We start from the raw sequence: 17,645 nt of genomic DNA on the forward strand, positions 1-17,645 counted from the left end.
GTAGCTGGGACGACAGCACACGCCGCCACACCCAGCAAAGTTTTGCTTTTTTAGTAGAGACGGGGTTTCACCGCGTTGGCCAGGCTGATGTCGAACTCCTCAGCACATGTGATCCACCCGCCTCGGCCTCCCAAAGTGCCAGGATTACAGGCCTGAGCCACCGCGCCCAGCCTTGAATGTATGTTTTAAGGGGAGACCGTTCACTGCCCTACAGCAGACCATCTTATTTCCACAATTACCGAGCGGTGTGTAGCTACGTACACCCCCTGCACCCAACCCTCCCCGGGCGCCTGAATCGGGGAATTGCCAGCGAAGACCTGACTCCCCCCTGGCAGACGGAGACTCTGCTTCATGCTGACTCTGCCTGCCTTGCCCGGATCACACCCCTGAATTTCCTGCCTTTTTTTAAAATTTTTTTTGGTCAGCCAGGCTGGAGGGCAGTGGTGCAATCTCGGCTCCCTTCAACCTCCCCCTCCCAGGTTCGAGCGACTGTTCGGCCTCAGCTGCCCAAGCAGCTAGAATTACAGGTACCCGCCAGCACGCCCGGCTAACTTGTATTTTTAGTAGCGATTAGATGTGGGGTTTCGCCATGTTGCCCAGGCTGGTCTGGAACACCCGACCTCAGACTGTCCACCCACCTCAGGCTCCCAAAGTGCCGAGGTTACAGGGGTGAGCCACCGCGGCTGATCCTTTCCCTGCCGGAATCAAATCACACGGGTGGGACATCACTAACCAGCTCTTCACGGTGCTGCGTTCAAGTCCCCACGGGGATATACCTCGGGCACACCCATTCACACCCACGCCCATCTCTTCTCCCTGCCTGATTTAGGACGCGGGTGGCCGTCCCAGCATCTGTCATGGCAGGATGGCTTCGTGGGTCACACCTGTCATCTCAGCACTTTGTGAGGCCAAGGCTGGTGATCACGAGGTCCAGAGTTCGAGACCAGCCTGGTCAACATGGTGAAACCCCGTCTCTACTAAAAATAAAAACGTTAGCCGGGTGTGCTGCTGCACGGCTGTAATCACAGCTACTCGGGAGGCTGAGGCAGGAGAATCACTTGAACCTGGGAGGCGGAGGTTGCAGTGAGCTGAGATTGTGGCCTGCACTCCAGCCTCTGCGACAGAGTGAGACTCTGTCTAAAAAAAAAATGGAGGACCACTTCTCCCATACCTGACGGACGTGTTACCTTTTGCCTTTAAACCAGGTGACTTTTTCCGGGACCGCCTCCCCCCCGCAGACCTGTACATCCTGTGCCAGATCATCCATGACTGGCCGGATGACAGAGTTCACGAGATACTCAGCAGGGTCGCCCAGAGCTGCAAGCCAGGTGAGCAACACTCGTCAGGTTCACGTTTTCGTTCGCACGTTGTGTCTTTGGTTCAAGTTTCCACAGGTGGCCGGACACGGTGGCTCACGCCTGTAGTCCCAGCACTTTGGGAGGCCAAGGCAGGAGGATCACCTGAGGTCAGGAGTTCGAGACCAACCTGGCCAACATGGTGAAACCCCGTCTCTACTAAAAATACAAAATTAGCCAGACGTGCGGTTGGGTGCCTGTAATCCCAGCTACTCAGGAGGCAGAGGCAGGAGAATCGCTTGCACCCAGGAGGCAGAGGCTGCGGTGAGCGGAGATCATGCCATTGCACTCCAGCCTGGGCAATAAGAGGGATACACATACACATACAGACACACATACACACACACATACACATATACACAGACACACACACATACACATATACACATACACACACACATACACATATACACATACACACACACATACACATATACACAGACACACACATACACATATACACATACACACACATATACACAGACACACACACATACACGTATACACATACACACACATACACATATACACAGACACACACTCATACACATATACACATACACACACACATACACATATACACATACACACACACATACACAGACACACACACATACACATATACACATACACACACACATACACATATACACATACACACACACATACACAGACACACACACATACACATATACACATACACACACACATACACATATACACATACACACACACATACACATATACACAGACACACACATACACATATACACATACACACACACATATACACAGACACACACATACACGTATACACATACACACACACATACACATATACACAGACACACACTCATACACAGAGACACAGACACAGATACACACACATAGACAGGAGGCTGAGGCAGGAGAATTGCTTGAACCCAGGAGGCAGAGGCTGCGGTGAGCCGAGATGACGCCATTGCACTCCAGCCTGGGCAACAAGAGGGATACACATACACATACAGACACACAGATATACACACACACAGAGACACATATACACATATACACAGACACACTCATACACAGAGACACAGACACAGATACATACACACAGACAGCAGGCTGAGGCAGGAGAATCGCTTGAACCCAGGAGGCAGAGGCTGCGGTGAGCTGAGATCGTGCCATTGCAGTCCAGCCTGGGCAACAAGAGGGATACACATACACATACAGACACACATATACACACACACAGAGACACATATACACAGACACACATACACATACACACACACATACACATATACACAGACACACATACACATATACACAGACACACACACACACATATACACAGACACACACACATACACATATACACAGACACACACTCATACACAGAGACACAGACACAGATACACACACACAGACAGTCAGGAGGCTGAGGCAGGAGAATCGCTTGAACCCAGGAGGCAGAGGCTGCGGTGAGCTGAGATCGTGCCATTGCAGTCCAGCCTGGGCAACAAGAGGGATACACATACACATACAGACACACAGATATACACACACACAGAGACACATATACACAGACACACACATACACATACACACATATACACAGACACATACACATATACAGAGACACACACATACACATATACACATACACACACATACACATATACACATACACACACATACACATATACAGGCACACACACATATACACATACACACACACATACACAGAGACACAGACACACACTCATACACAGAGACACAGACACAGATACACACACACAGACAGTCAGGAGGCTGAGGCAGGAGAATCGCTTGAACCCAGGAAGCAGAGGCTGCGGTGAGCCGAGATCGCGCCACTGCACTCCAGCTTGGGCGACAAGAGCGAAACACCATCTCAAAAATTGAAAATTAAAAAAGTTTAAAAGTAAAGTAGGCCAATAGACACCTCTCATCCCCACAGGCAGGGGGCCACGGTGGGAGAATGGCTTCAGCCCGGGAGTTTGAGGCTGCAGAGACCTGTGACCCGGCCCATACAATGCAGCCTCGGCGAAGGAGTGAGCGTCTGTCTCAATAAAAACACCCCAAAGTCTGCTGAGTGAAATGTTCATCTCAGCCAGCCAGGCGCAGACTCACATCCCTTTGGGAGGTCAAGCTGGGTACATCAGCCGAGGTCAGGAGTTCAACACCAGCCTGGCCGACGTGGCAAAATGCCATCTCTGCTAAAAAAAAATTAGCCAGGCGTGATGGCAAGCGCCTCTATTCCCAGTTACTCGGGAGGCTGAGGCAGGAGGAGCTGAACCCGGGAGGCCGAGATGAAGACTGCCCAGCCTGGGCAACACAGTGAGACTCCGAATCCAAAAAAATAAAAATCCTAAGGAAGAGAAAGTGTATTTAGTGTTCATTCAAATAGTAAAGTTTATTTAGTATTCAAGTGGGTCATCTTTTATTTATTTATTTTTGAGGTGGAGTCTCGCTTTGTCTCCGAGGCTGGAATACAGTGGCGCCATCTCGGCTCACCGCACCCGCCGCCTCCTAGGTTCACCGGTTCTCCAGCCTCAGCCTCCCGAGTAGCTGGGATTTCAGGCACGCACCACCACATCCAGGCAATTTTTCTATTTTTAGTAGAGACGGGGTTTCAGCATGTTGGCCAGGCTGGTCTCGAACTCCTGACCTCGTGATCTGCCCACCTCAGCCTCCCTAAGTGCTGTGAGCCACCGAGCCCGGCCTCAAACATCTTTATCTTTGAGGAGGCTGCAGAGGAGGAGGAAGCATGAGTAGCTCCTGCCATGTCAGGGGTGGCCGAGACGTAGGAAAATGCACACAGCCGTGGACCCTGCGGTTTAAATCCATGTTACTCAAGGGTCAGCTGTGACTAATGTATGTTTCTACACAGGCACCCGTGCCCGTGCACACACACAGCACACAGCATCTCAGCTCAAAGTCTTCACACCACGTGTCTCCCCGAGTACCCAGGCTGCTCCTGGAGCAGGTGGGGCTGCAGGAACCCCAAGCTCCAGGGGTCCAGCAAGGGCCATGCACCAGATTTCCACAGTGACAGGAGCTGGCCCTGAGGCAGTCTCGCAGGTGCTCAGGCTCTGTTCCCGGACTCAAGAGTTGAACGTTGCAGCCGCAGTGAAAATTCCTCGAATATTTGCAGAGAAAACGCTTGATGAGCTTAACAGAGCCAGGGCCAGGAGCCTCACTTCCTGTGGGTTGAAACGGGACTCCCCACAGGCTCAGCTGCTCAAGGGGCCTCCACTCATTTCTCTCTCCCTCTCTCTCTCTCTGTGTGTGTGCGTATCCATTTCTCTCTTTGTTCTTCTTGAGATGGAGTCTTGCTCTTGTCATCCAGGCTGGAGGGCAGTGGTGCGATCTCGGCTCACTGCAGCCTCTGCCTCCCGGGTTCCAGCAATTCTCCCGCCTCAGCCTCCTGAATGGCTGGGACGACACACATGTACCATCACACCCAACTAATTTTTTGTGTTTTTAGTATAGATAAGGTTTCACCGTGTTAGCCAGGCTGATCTCGAACTGCTGACCCCGTGATCTGCCTGCCTCAGCTTCCCAAAGGGCTGGGATTACAGGCGTGAGCCGCCACACCCGGCTAATATTTGCAATTTTTTATTTCTTCTAGTAGAGAGGTTTTCACCATGTTGGTCAGGCCGGTCTCAAACTCCCGACGTCGGGTGATCCAGCCACCTCAGCCTCCTAAAGTGCTTGGATTACAGGCATGAGCCACTGCGCCCAGCCATATCTACCTACTCACGTATTTTTTTGAGACAAGTTCTTACTCGGAGACCCAGGCTGGTATGCAGTGGCACAGTCACAGCTCACGGCAGCCTTGCCCTCGGGGCTGAAGCCATCCCCCCACCTTAGCCTCCTGAGTAGCTGGGACTAACTACACACATGCGTCACCATGCCCAGCTAATTTTTTAAAACTTTTTTTTGTGGCTTGGCATGGTGGTTCACACCAGTAATCCCAGCACTTTGGGAGGACAAAGTGGGGTGAGTCACCTGTGGTCAGGAGTTTGAGACCAGCCTGGCCAACATGGTGAAATCCTGTCTCTACTAAAAATACAAAAAAAAAAAAAAAAAGTAGCTGTACATGGTGGTGGGTGCCTGTAGTCCCAGCTACTCAAGAGGCTGAGGCAGGAGAATCACTTGAACCCGGGAGACGGAGGTTGCAGTGAGCCGAGGTCACACCACTGCACCCCAGCCTGGATGACAAGAGCAAGACTTGGTCTCAAAAAAAAAAGTTTTTTGTGGCCGGGCGCAGTGGCTCACGCCTGTAATCCAAGCACTTTGGGAGGCCGAGGCGGGTGGATCGCGAGGTCAGGAGATCGACACCATCCCAGCTAACACGGTAAAACCCCATCTTCACTAAAAATATAAAAAATTAGCTGGGTGTGGTGGTGGCCGCCTGTAATACCATGGAGACTGAGGCAGGAGAATGGCTTGAACCCGGAAGCAGAGGTCGCAGTGAGCTGAGATCTCGCCACTGTACACCAGCCTGGGCGACACAGCGAGACTCTGTCTCAAAAAAAAAAAAAAATTTTTTTTTATGGTGATTGGAGTCTCACTCTGTCACTCAGGCTGGAGGACCATCTGTCATCATAAGTCACTGCAGCCTTGACCTCCGGAGTTCAAGCAATCCTCCCACCTCGGCCTCCCGAGTAGCTGAGAGTTCACATACATGTCACCATGCCCTGATAGTTTAAAAATGTTTTGTTTTTTTGTAGAGATGGGGTCTTGCTATGTTGCCCAGGCTGCTCTCAAACTCCTGGGCTCAAGCGATCCTCCCGCCTCAGCCTCCCAAAGCGCCGGGGTTAAAGATGTGACCCACTGCACCCTGTCTTTCTGTCTTTCTTCCTCTTCCTCTCTCTCCTCCTCTGTCTTTTTATGTGTCTCATCTATCATCAATATCTTTCTGTTTCTCCTCTTTCCTCCTTCTCCGCTCCTGCCTTATGTCTCTCTGTCTCTTCCTCCCTCTCCCCACCCCGTCTGTGTCTCTCTTTATACATCTATCATCTGTCATCCTCCTTTAAAAAAATACAATAGAGACAGGGTCTCTCTCACTGTGTTGCTCAGGTTGGTTTCAAACTCCTGGGCTCAAACCATCCCCCCGCCTTACCCTCCCAAAATGCTAGCATGGCAGGCGTGAGCCACTGTGTCTGGGCTTGTAACAATCATCTGTCACCTATCTGTCTTCTGTCCATCATTTATTATCTATCCATCCGTCCATCCATCCATCCATCTACCCATCACCTACCATCTATTCACCCATCCATCCTTCTCACCCATGCATCCATCCATCCACCTACCCATCCACGATCTACCATCTACCGTCTATTCACCCATGCATCCTTCTCACCCATGCATCCATCCATCCATCTACCTACCCATCCATCTATCCATCTATCCACCCATCATCCATCCATCATCTATCATCTATACACCCATCCATCCTTCTCACCCATGCATCCATCCATCCATCTACCCATCATCTACCATCTATTCACCCATCCATCCTTCTCACCCATGCATCCATCCATCCACCTACCCATCCACCATCTACCATCTATTCACCCATGCATCCTTCTCACCCATGCATCCATCCATCCATCCATCTACCTACCCATCCATCTATCCATCTCATCCATCCATCCACCCATCATCCATCATCTATCATCTATACACCCATCCATCCATCTACCCACCATCTACCATCTATTCACCCATGCATCCTTCTCACCCATGCATCCATCCGTCCATCCATCTACCTACCCATCCATCTATCCATCTCATCCATCCATCCACCCATCATCCATCATCTATCATCTATACACCCATCCATCCATCTACCCATCATCTACCATCTATTCACCCATGCATCCTTCTCACCCATGCATCCATCCATCAATCTACCTACCCATCCATCTATCCATCTCATCCATCCATCCACCCATCATCCATCATCTATCATCTATACACCCATCCATCCATCTACCCATCATCTACCATCTATTCACCCATCCATCCTTCTCACCCATGCATCCATCCATCCACCTACCCATCCACCATCTACCATCTATTCACCCATCCATCCTTCTCACCCATGCATCCATCCATCCACCTACCCATCCATCACCTACCATCTATTCACCATCCGTCCTTCTCACCCATGCATCCATCCATCCACCTACCCATCCACCATCTACCATCTATTCACCCATCCATCCTTCTCACCCATCCATCCTTCTCACCCATGCATCCATCCATCCATCTACCCATCCACCATCTACCATCTATTCACCCATCCATCCTTCTCACCCATGCATCCATCCATCCATCCTTCTCACCCATGCATCCATCCATCCATCTACCCATCCATCACCTACCATCTATTCACCCATCCATCCTTCTCACCCATGCATCCATCCATCCACCCACCTACCCATCCATCCATCCATCCATCCATCCACCCATCATCCATCCATCTACCCATCCATCATCTATTCACCCATCCATCCATCTCACCCATCCATCCACCCATCAACCCATCCTTCTCACCCAATGCATCCATCCATCCATCTACCCATCCATCCTTCTCTCCCTTGCATCCATCCATCCATCTACCCATCATCTACCATCTATTCACCCATCCATCCTTCTCACCCATGCATCCATCCATCCATCTACCCATCATCTACCATCTATTTACCCACACATCCTTCTCACGCATACATCCATCTAACTACCCATCCATCCAGCCATCCATCTACCCATCATCTACCATCTATTTACCCATCCATCCTTCTCACCCATGCATCCATCCATCCACCTACCCATCCATTCATCCATCTACCCATCCATCATCTACCATCTATTTACCCATCCATCCTTCTCACCCATACATCCATCTAACTACCCATCCGTCCATCTATCTCATCCATCCGTCTACCCATCATCTAACATCTATTCACCCATCCATCCTTCTCACCCATGCACCCATCCATCCATCCATCCATCTACCTATATATTATCTGCCATCTGTTCACTCACCCATCTGTCCTCATCCATCCATCCATCCATCCATCCACCTGTCCATCACCCACCTTGTATTCACTCATCCATCCTTCTCATCCATGCTTCCATGTATCCATCCATTTATCTCGGCGTGCATTATCTATCTATTCATCCATCCATCCATCCTTCTTCTTCCATGCATCCATATATCCATCCATCCATCTGCCTATGCACACCCAGCATCTATTCATTCATCCATCCTTCTCATCCTTGCATCCATGTATCCATCCATCCATCTGTCAACCTACCCACCCATCATGTCCCATTTATCCATCCATCCTTCTCGTCCATGCATGCATCCATCCATCCATCTGCCATCCATCATCCATGCATCTTTCTACCATCTGTTCATCCATCCATCCAGGAGAACGGGAACAGGCCCAGGCCATGCAGCCAGCCAGCCAGCCATCTCTCAATCTAATCTTCTCCCTGTCTCTCCGCCCTGCATGGAGTCTCCATCTCTCTCCCCTCCCCTACTTGCGTGGGTCTCCTGGGCAGGGCTTCTCGGCAGCCTCTGTTCACTGTTCTGAGCTCCAGTTGCCCGCTGTGTGCCCTGCTGGCCCCTGAAGGATCCCTACCTGGCTGGCCAAGACTCCAGCTCTCTGCTCTCCCCTCAGGGGCCGGCCTGCTGCTGGTGGAGACACTGCTGGACGAAGAGAAGAGGGAGGCCCGGGTCGCCCTGCTGCAGTCGCTGAACATGCTGGTGCAGTTGGGGGGCAGGGAGCGGAGCCCGGGCGAGTACCAGTGCTTGCTAGAGCAACACGGCTTCTGCCAGGTGCAGGTGGCACACTTGGGGGGTATCCTGGATGCCATGCTGGCCACCAGAGTGGGTCCCTGAAACCCAGGCAGCATGCTCGTGATAGGGACACCCTCCCGCAGGCTGCAGGGGGCCGCCCCATCCCCAGCTGCCACAGGACAGTCACAGAAACATGCAGTCGTGGGTGAATAAAGAAAGCAAAAGCCTGTGTCTGGATCCTCTGTGGGGGGTTTGATGAGGGAAGAGGCTGCATCTGGGACGGAGGCTGCATCTGCGGAGGAGGGGAAGGAGGGAAAGGACACTGCATTTGGGGAGGAGGTGAAGGAGGCTGCATTTGGGGAGGAAGGGAAGGAGGCTGCATTTGGGGAGGAAGGGAAGGAGGGTGCATCTGGGGAGGAAGGGAAGGAGGTGCATTTGCAGAGGGGATGGAGGCTCGATTTAGGGAGTGGGGAAAGGAGCCTGAGTTTGGGGAGGAGCGGTGGAGGCTGCATTTGGGGAGGAGAAGACAGAGGCTGAGTTTGTGGAGGAGGGAACAGAGGGACAGCCAGGGATGACACTTCAGCCCAGGAGACATCCTGGGAGCCAGGAGCCTTGCAGAGTAGCCGGTGTGGACTCCCGGGGCAGGTGGTGGACACAGGGCTTTCTCATGCTTCCTCACGGTCTGACGGCCGCTGTGACGGTGCCCGTGTCTGCCTGTCAGGGTCTCAGTCCTGCCTGCATCTTCCCCTCTTCCGCACGATTTCCAGGGCATTTCCTGCGTGGGACACCATCGCATCACTGCTGCTCACCCCTGAATGCCCACAGGCCGTGGGGCGACAGTTCTCCAGGCAGCTTCCATGTCTCCTGACTTGGTGCAGCAACTCCCATGAGCGGGACTCCCTCTAGCCCCTGCCGCGGGACTGAAATGCATCTTTTTTTTTTTTTTTGAGATGGAGTTTCACTCTTATCACCTGGGCTGGAGTGCAGTGACAGGATCTCAGCTCCTCGCAACCTTCACGTCCCGGGTTCAAGTGATTGTCCTGCCTCAGCCTCTTGAGTAGCTAGGAATTCAGGTGTGCACCACCATGCTGGGCTAATTTTTGTATTTTTAGGAGAGACAGGGCTTCGTGTTGGCCAGGCTGGTCTTGAACTCCTAACCTCAGGGGATCTGCCCACCTCGGCCTCCCAAAGGGCAGGGATTACAGGCGTGAGCCACCGCGCCTGGCCTACTTCAGCTGTTTTCTGAAAGCACAAAGCAACCCACACATTTTTCTTTTAATTGAGATGGAGTCTCTAACTTAAGCATATCCTAAGAGTAGGGGGGAAAAAAAAGGAGTCTGACTGTCACCCAGGCTGGAGTGCAGTGGCCTGTCTCAGCTCACCGCAACCTCCGCCACGTGGGTTCAAGCAATCCTTGTGCCTCAGCTTTTCTGTGTTTTTAGTAGACACGGGGTTTCGCCACACTGGCAAGGCTGGTCTTGAACGCTGGACCTCAGGTGATCCACCTGCCTCGGCCTCTGAAAGTGCTGGGATTACAGGCATGAGCCACCTCGTCTGGCTTTTTTTTTTTTTCAGACTGTTTTGCTCTTGTTGCCAAGGCCAGAGAGCAATGGCGCAATCTCGGCTCACAGCAACCTCTGCCTCCCGGGTTTAAGCTATTCTCCTGCCTCAGCCTCCCGAGTAGCTGGGATTCCAGGCGTGTGCCACCACACCCGCTATTTTTTGTATTTTTAGTACAAACGGAGTTTCACCGCGTTGGCCAGGCTGGTCTCAAACTCCTGACCTCAGCTGATTCGCCCGCCCCAGCCTCCCAAAGTGCTGGGAGCCACCTCTCCAGGCCTATTTTATCTGTTTTCTTAAGCACAAAACGGCAGGGCGTGGTGGCTCACGCCTGTAATCCAAGCACTTTGGAGGCCAAGGCGGGTGGATCACCTGACGTCAGGAGTTCAAGACCAGCCTGACCAACATGGTGAAACCCCGTCTTTATAAAAAAAAAAGCACCAAACCACCTACACATTCTTTCGTGATGTCAGGCAATTGGAAGGGTGGAGCGGCTTGATTTGGGGGTTACTGAGACTGTGTGTCCCCACTGAAGAAAGCCATACCTGTCCATCTATCATGTATTTATGCATCATCTATCCATCCATCCATCATCTATCTATCCATCTATCATCTATCTATCCATCTATCATCTATCCATCCATGTATCCATCATCTATCTATCCATCTATCATCTATCCATCATCTATCTATCATTCATCTATGTGTACATCTACCTATCATCTATCCATCATGTATATATCCATCATCTATCCATCTATCATGTATATATCCATCATCTATCTATCCATCTATCATCTATTTATTATCATTCGTCTATGTGTACATCTATCATCTATCCATCTATCATCTATCTATCCATCATCTATTATCTATCCATTATCATTTGTCTCTGTGTACATGTATCTATCATCTATCTATCCATCTATCATCTATCCATCTATAATCTATCCACCATCATCTATCCATCTATCATCTATCCATCATCTATCCATCATCTATTATCTATCCATTATCTATCATTCATCTATGTGTACATGTATCTATCATCTATCTATCATCTCTCTATCATCTATCCATCATCTATTATCTATCCATCATCTATCCATCTATCATCTATCTATCCATCATCTAACCATCTATCATCTATCTATCCATCTATCGATCTATCATCTATGTATCCATCATCTATCTATCCATCTATCATCGATGTATCCATCATCTATCCATCTATCATCTATCTATCCATCATCTATCTATCATCTATCCATCATCTATCCACCATCATCTATCCATCTATCATCTATCCATCATCTATTATCTATCCATTATCTATCATTCATCTATGTGTACATGTATCTATCATCTATCATCTCTCTATCATCTATCCATCTATCATGTATATATCCATCATCTATCTATCCATCTATCATCTATTTATTATCTATCATTCGTCTATGTGTGCATCTATCATCTATCCATCTATCATCTCTCTATCATCTATCTATCCATCATCTATTATCTATCCATTATCATTTGTCTGTGTGTACATGTATCTATCATCTATCTATCCATCTATCATCTATCCATCATCTACTATTATCTATCCACCATCATCTATCCATCTATCATCTATCCATCATCTATTATCTATCCATTATCTATCATTCATCTATGTGTACATGTATCTATCATCTATCATCTCTCTATCATCTATCCATCATCTATTATCTATCCATCATCTATCCATCTATCATCTATCTATCCATCATCTAACCATCTATCATCTATCTATCCATCTATCGATCTATCATCTATGTATCCATCATCTATCTATCCATCTATCATCGATGTATCCATCATCTATCCATCTATCACCTATCTATCCATCATCTATCCATCTATCATCTATCCATCATCTGTCCATCTATCATCTATCTATCCATCTATCATCTATATATCCATCATCTATCTATCCATATATCTTTATCCATCACCTATCCATCTATTATCTATGTATTCATCTACCCATCTATCTCTCTATATATACCTTTGTGCATATGGCATTGGATCTCAACCAAGAGCAGGTCCCCCCACCCCATCCCCCGTTGGGGAACACTGTTCAGTGTCTGCGTTCATCTTTGGTGTCCCTATGGGGGTGGGGGGTGCTCCTGGCACCTGGTGGGTGGAGCCCACAAATGATGCTCAGTACCCTCTAGCACCCAGGGTGGCCCACAGCAAAGAAGCCTCCAGCCCCAAACATCAGCAGTGCTGAGGCTGCGAGACCTGCGTCTAATGGGAGAAGGGGGCCTGAGGGCAGACACCACGTCCACTTACACCTTCCAAATGCTCCAGTTCTGGCTGGGCGCGGGGGCACGGCTGGAGTATAAAGCAGGCAGAGAAATGTAAAACAGGGCCTGGCCTCTCCTCGCAGCCTCCACCTTTCTCCCGTGCTGGACGCTTCCTGCTCTTAAATACTGAACTGCAAGTTCTTCACTGTGGGGACGCGGACTGGCTCTCCTTGCCCCTCAGCCTGCAGATGGCCTATGGTGGGACCTTGTGACTGTGTCAGTTAGTCATTAAGTCCTTTATATATAGATACATAAATATATATAAATAAAACTTCTTTATATATGTATATACTTCCTTTTTAAATGTATCTATATATAATTACTAATTAGCTACTATATATACATATGGAAGTTATATATATTTATATGTATACATTATATATTTATATATTAGATATGTATTTATGTATATGTGTATATTAAAAATGGTATATATAATGCATATACATGAGAATATATAATGCATATTTATGATGGAATATATATAATGTATAATGGAATATATATAAGGTATATACATAATGAATATATATACATTACATATATTTATATGTAATGAAATATATAATGCATATTTATAATGGAATATATATTATATAAACAATGGAATATATAAGGTATATATAATTGAATATAATGTATATATATGTTAAAATATATATAAAGTGTATATATAATAGAATATATATAACATATATAATGGAATATATAATGCATATTTATAATGGAATATACATAATGTATATATATAATGGAATATATTATAAGGTGTATATTTAATGGAATATATATAACATATAATGGAACACATAAGGCATATTTATAATGGAACATATAATATATAAACATAATGGAATATATAAGGTATATATAACTGAATACATATAATGTATATATATTGAAATATATATATGCTGTATCTATAATGGAATAAATATAACATATGGAATATATAATGCATATTTATAATGGATATACATAATGTATATATAATGGACTATATATAAGGTGTACATATAATAGAATATATATAACACATAATGGAATATATATGATGCATATTTATAATGGAATATAAATATATAATATATATAGGAATATATATAAGGTGTATATATACAGGAATATACATAACATATACATTTATATATATAATAGAATATATAATGCATATTTATAATGGAATATATATAATGTATATATAATGAAATCTATATAAGATGTTTATATAATGAAATATATATAACATATATGTTTATATACATAATGGACTATACAATGCGTATTTGTAATACTATATATAATGTATACATATAATGGAATATGTATAAGGTGTATATATACAGGAATATACATAACATATATTTATATATATAATAGAATATATAATGCATATTTATAATGGAATATACATAATTTATATATAATGGAATATAGATAAGGTGTATATATAATGGAATATATATAACACATATAATGGAATATATATAATGCATATTTATAATGGAATATACATAATTTATATATGATGGAATATAGACAAGGTGTATATATAATGGAATATATATAACACATATAATGGAATATATATAATGCATATTTATAATGGAATATACATAATTTATATATAATGGAATATAGACAAGGTGTATATATAATGGAATATATATAACACATATAATGGAATATATATAATGCATATTTATAATGGAATATACATAATTTATATATAATGGAATATAGACAAGGTGTATATATAATGGAATATATATAACACATATAATGAAATATATATAATGCATATTTATAATGGAATATACATAATTTATATATAATGGAATATAGACAAGGTGTATACATAATGGAATATATATAACACATATAATGGAATATATATAATGCATATTTATAATGGAATATACATAATGTACATATATAATGGAATATATAGAAGGTATATATAGTGGAATATATATAACATATATATAAATAGAATATATAATGCATATTTATAATGAAATATATATAATTGTATATATAATGGAATATATACAAAATGTATATATAATGAAATATATATAGCATATGTTTATATAATGGATATATAATACATATTTGTAATAGAATATATATAATGTATATGTATAACAGAATATATAGATAAGGTGTATAGATAATGGAATATATATAACATATATTTATAATGTGTGTACAGCATAATGGAATATAAATGCATATTTATAATGGAATATATATAACATATAATGAAATATATATAAGGTGTATTTATCACATATATATACAATAGAATGTATATATATATAATGGAATATACATATATATGAGTTCTGTCCCCCTAGAGAACCATCGCTAATACGCCCTGTATGGTGGAAGATTGAAATGGTGAATTTTTTTTTTTTTGACGGACTCTCGCTGTGTCTCCCAGGCTCCAGTGCAGGGGAACGATCTCGGCTCACTGCGACCTGCACCTCCCGGGTTCAAGCGAGTCTCCTGCCTCAGCCTCCCAAGTAGCTGGGATATGAGGTATGCACCACCATGCTCCCAGCTACTCAGGGAAGCTGAGGCAGGAGACTCGCTTGAACCCGGGAGGCAGAGGTTGCACTGAGCTGAGATCAGGCCACTGCAACACAGGGAGACTCCATCTCAAAATAAACACATAATAAAATAAATAATTAGAAAACAAGGAAAGAAACAAAACTCGCCTACACGACTTTATCTTATATGCACCACGGTCTGTGAAGCTGTGGTTCCTTCTATTGCTTCAAAATGGAGACACTTACTCCTGCAAAAATCTGAAATCACAATCTATTTGCCGCTCTGTAAAAAAAATTGTTTCTCAAAAACTTACCATATTTAAAAAGAGACATCACACGGTTTCCATGTTTTTTTCCTCCCATCGATCCGACTCTTCTGTGACTTCTGTCAATACGGTTCTTCGTTTTCCCCAGAATGTGCTGGACATGGTGGGATTTTCACAGTTAACAAAATTAACTGTGTAATTATTTTCTGTGCATAGACATGACTGCAATATGATCTGGGTACATTATTATTACTATTACCTTGGACCATAATGCCCACATGATTATTTCTAACATTTTATTTCACAATCTTTTGCGTCACAGAGGCTGGGAAACGGTACCCGAGTCTCCACAGCACACTGGGTGTGCACCCAGCAGGTGGGTGTGAAACTTCCTGGGGTTTAAGAAAAAAACTCCTCGCACAGCTCACGGGCGCCCCCTGCAGCCTGCGGCGCGCCAGGGACCCGGCGACCTGGAGGTGGGGTCCGTTTAGGGGGTGAAGGCACAGCCGACACCAAGGTGCCCCAGACCTCACAGCGCCCACCCTGCGCCCACAGAGAGTCCCCACGCCGCGCCCATCACCACGCTCCGAGGGGACCCCCTTCTCCACACCCCTCCCACCATGGCCGCGGGGACCCCCAGCCCCACGCCCCTCCCATCTGGCACGACGGGTACCCCCACCCCCACGCCCCTCCCACCTGGCCTGAGGGAACCCCCATCTCCACACCCCTCCCACCTGGCCCGAGGGGACCCCCATCTCCACACCCCTCCCACCTGGCCCGAGGGGACCCCCTTCTCCACGCCCCTCCCACCATGCCCGCGGGGACCCCCATATCCACGCCCCTCCCACCTGGCACGACAGAACCCCCAACCCCCACGCCCCTCCCACCGTGCCCTCGGGGACCCCCATATCCGCGCCCCTCCAACCTGGATGGGGCAGCGGAGAGTAACCCGAGACCCCCGAGGGTTAGGGGTGGGAGAGTAACCGGAGCCCCCTAAGGACTGGGGAGGGGAGAGTAACCCGGGACTCCAACTCCACGCCACCCGCACCTGGCCTAGAGGGAGCCCCCAACTCCAAGACACTCACCCCTGGCCCTCGGGGAACCCCCGTCTCCTCCACATTCTCAGACGTGGTGCCCACAAGACCCCCATGTCAAAGCCCGGCCCTCCTGTGCGGATAAGAAACCTCCAGCCCCACAGCTGCCCAGTACAACAGCCAAGGGAACACCAGCATTTCCATGATCCACGTGGCGCCCGCAAGGAACCCCAAACATCCACTCCCGCCTTTCCTCCCAAGGGACGCCCCCAACCTGCGGGTCCAGCGGGAATGTCAGCCTCCGCGGGCGGGCGGGGCTAGCGCCAGGGGCGCGGACAGAGCCCGGGAGGCCAGGATAAGGGCGGAGTTTCGCCAGCAGCGGGGGCGGAGCCTGACGGGAGCCCGGAGGTGTGTGCCCTGGGCGTGGCCTAGAGGCAAGGGCATAGGGGCGTGGCTTGGGCGTGACCTCGCAGGAGGTCGATGGAGGCGTGGGCTGGGCGTGGCCTCGAGGGAGGTAATGGAGGCGTGCTTGGGCGATACCTCGCGGGAGGTCGATGGAGGCGTGGCCTGGGCGTGGCCTCACTGGAGGTCAATGGCTACGGGGCTTGGGCGTGACCTCGCGGGAGGTCGATGGAGGCGTGGTCTGGGCGTGGCCTAGTGGCGAGATCAAGAGCGGTGGGGCTTAGCTTGACCTCGCGG

At 47.1% G+C, this 17,645-nt stretch overlaps 1 protein-coding gene, 1 long non-coding RNA gene and 1 pseudogene across 4 annotated transcripts in view; 1 reads left to right on the top strand and 2 right to left on the bottom strand.

Annotated features, from left to right (window-relative positions):
• LOC128930662 (putative bifunctional dTTP/UTP pyrophosphatase/methyltransferase protein) overlaps nt 1–9,407 on the top strand; it is a 45,777-nt gene extending 36,370 nt beyond the window's left edge. The window contains exons 12-13 of one of the 2 annotated variants that reach the window (XM_078363528.1): nt 1,206–1,328; nt 9,062–9,407. In XM_078363528.1, coding sequence (XP_078219654.1) covers nt 1,206–1,328; nt 9,062–9,282 — 344 coding nt within the window. In that variant the 3' untranslated portion in view covers nt 9,283–9,407. The remainder of the gene's footprint in view (nt 1–1,205; nt 1,329–9,061) is intronic. The other variant, XM_078363529.1, reaches the window with a different exon arrangement.
• LOC144581156 (uncharacterized) lies at nt 539–3,310 on the bottom strand (annotated as a pseudogene).
• Nucleotides 3,756–17,326, bottom strand: LOC108589957 (uncharacterized). Of its 2 annotated transcripts, none has more exons than XR_013531663.1 (4): nt 17,221–17,326; nt 15,961–16,066; nt 9,023–10,422; nt 3,756–4,796 (listed from the first exon to the last, which is right to left on the bottom strand). It is a non-coding gene; the product is annotated as an uncharacterized LOC108589957 (long non-coding RNA). The 2 variants fall into 2 exon arrangements; XR_013531662.1 differs by having other exon boundaries at nt 16,998–17,326.
• Nucleotides 17,327–17,645: the final 319 nt, after the last annotated feature.

This window comes from Callithrix jacchus, chromosome X (genome assembly GCF_049354715.1).
Source record: "Callithrix jacchus isolate 240 chromosome X, calJac240_pri, whole genome shotgun sequence".
In the NCBI taxonomy this organism is placed as follows: Eukaryota; Metazoa; Chordata; class Mammalia; order Primates; family Cebidae; genus Callithrix; species Callithrix jacchus.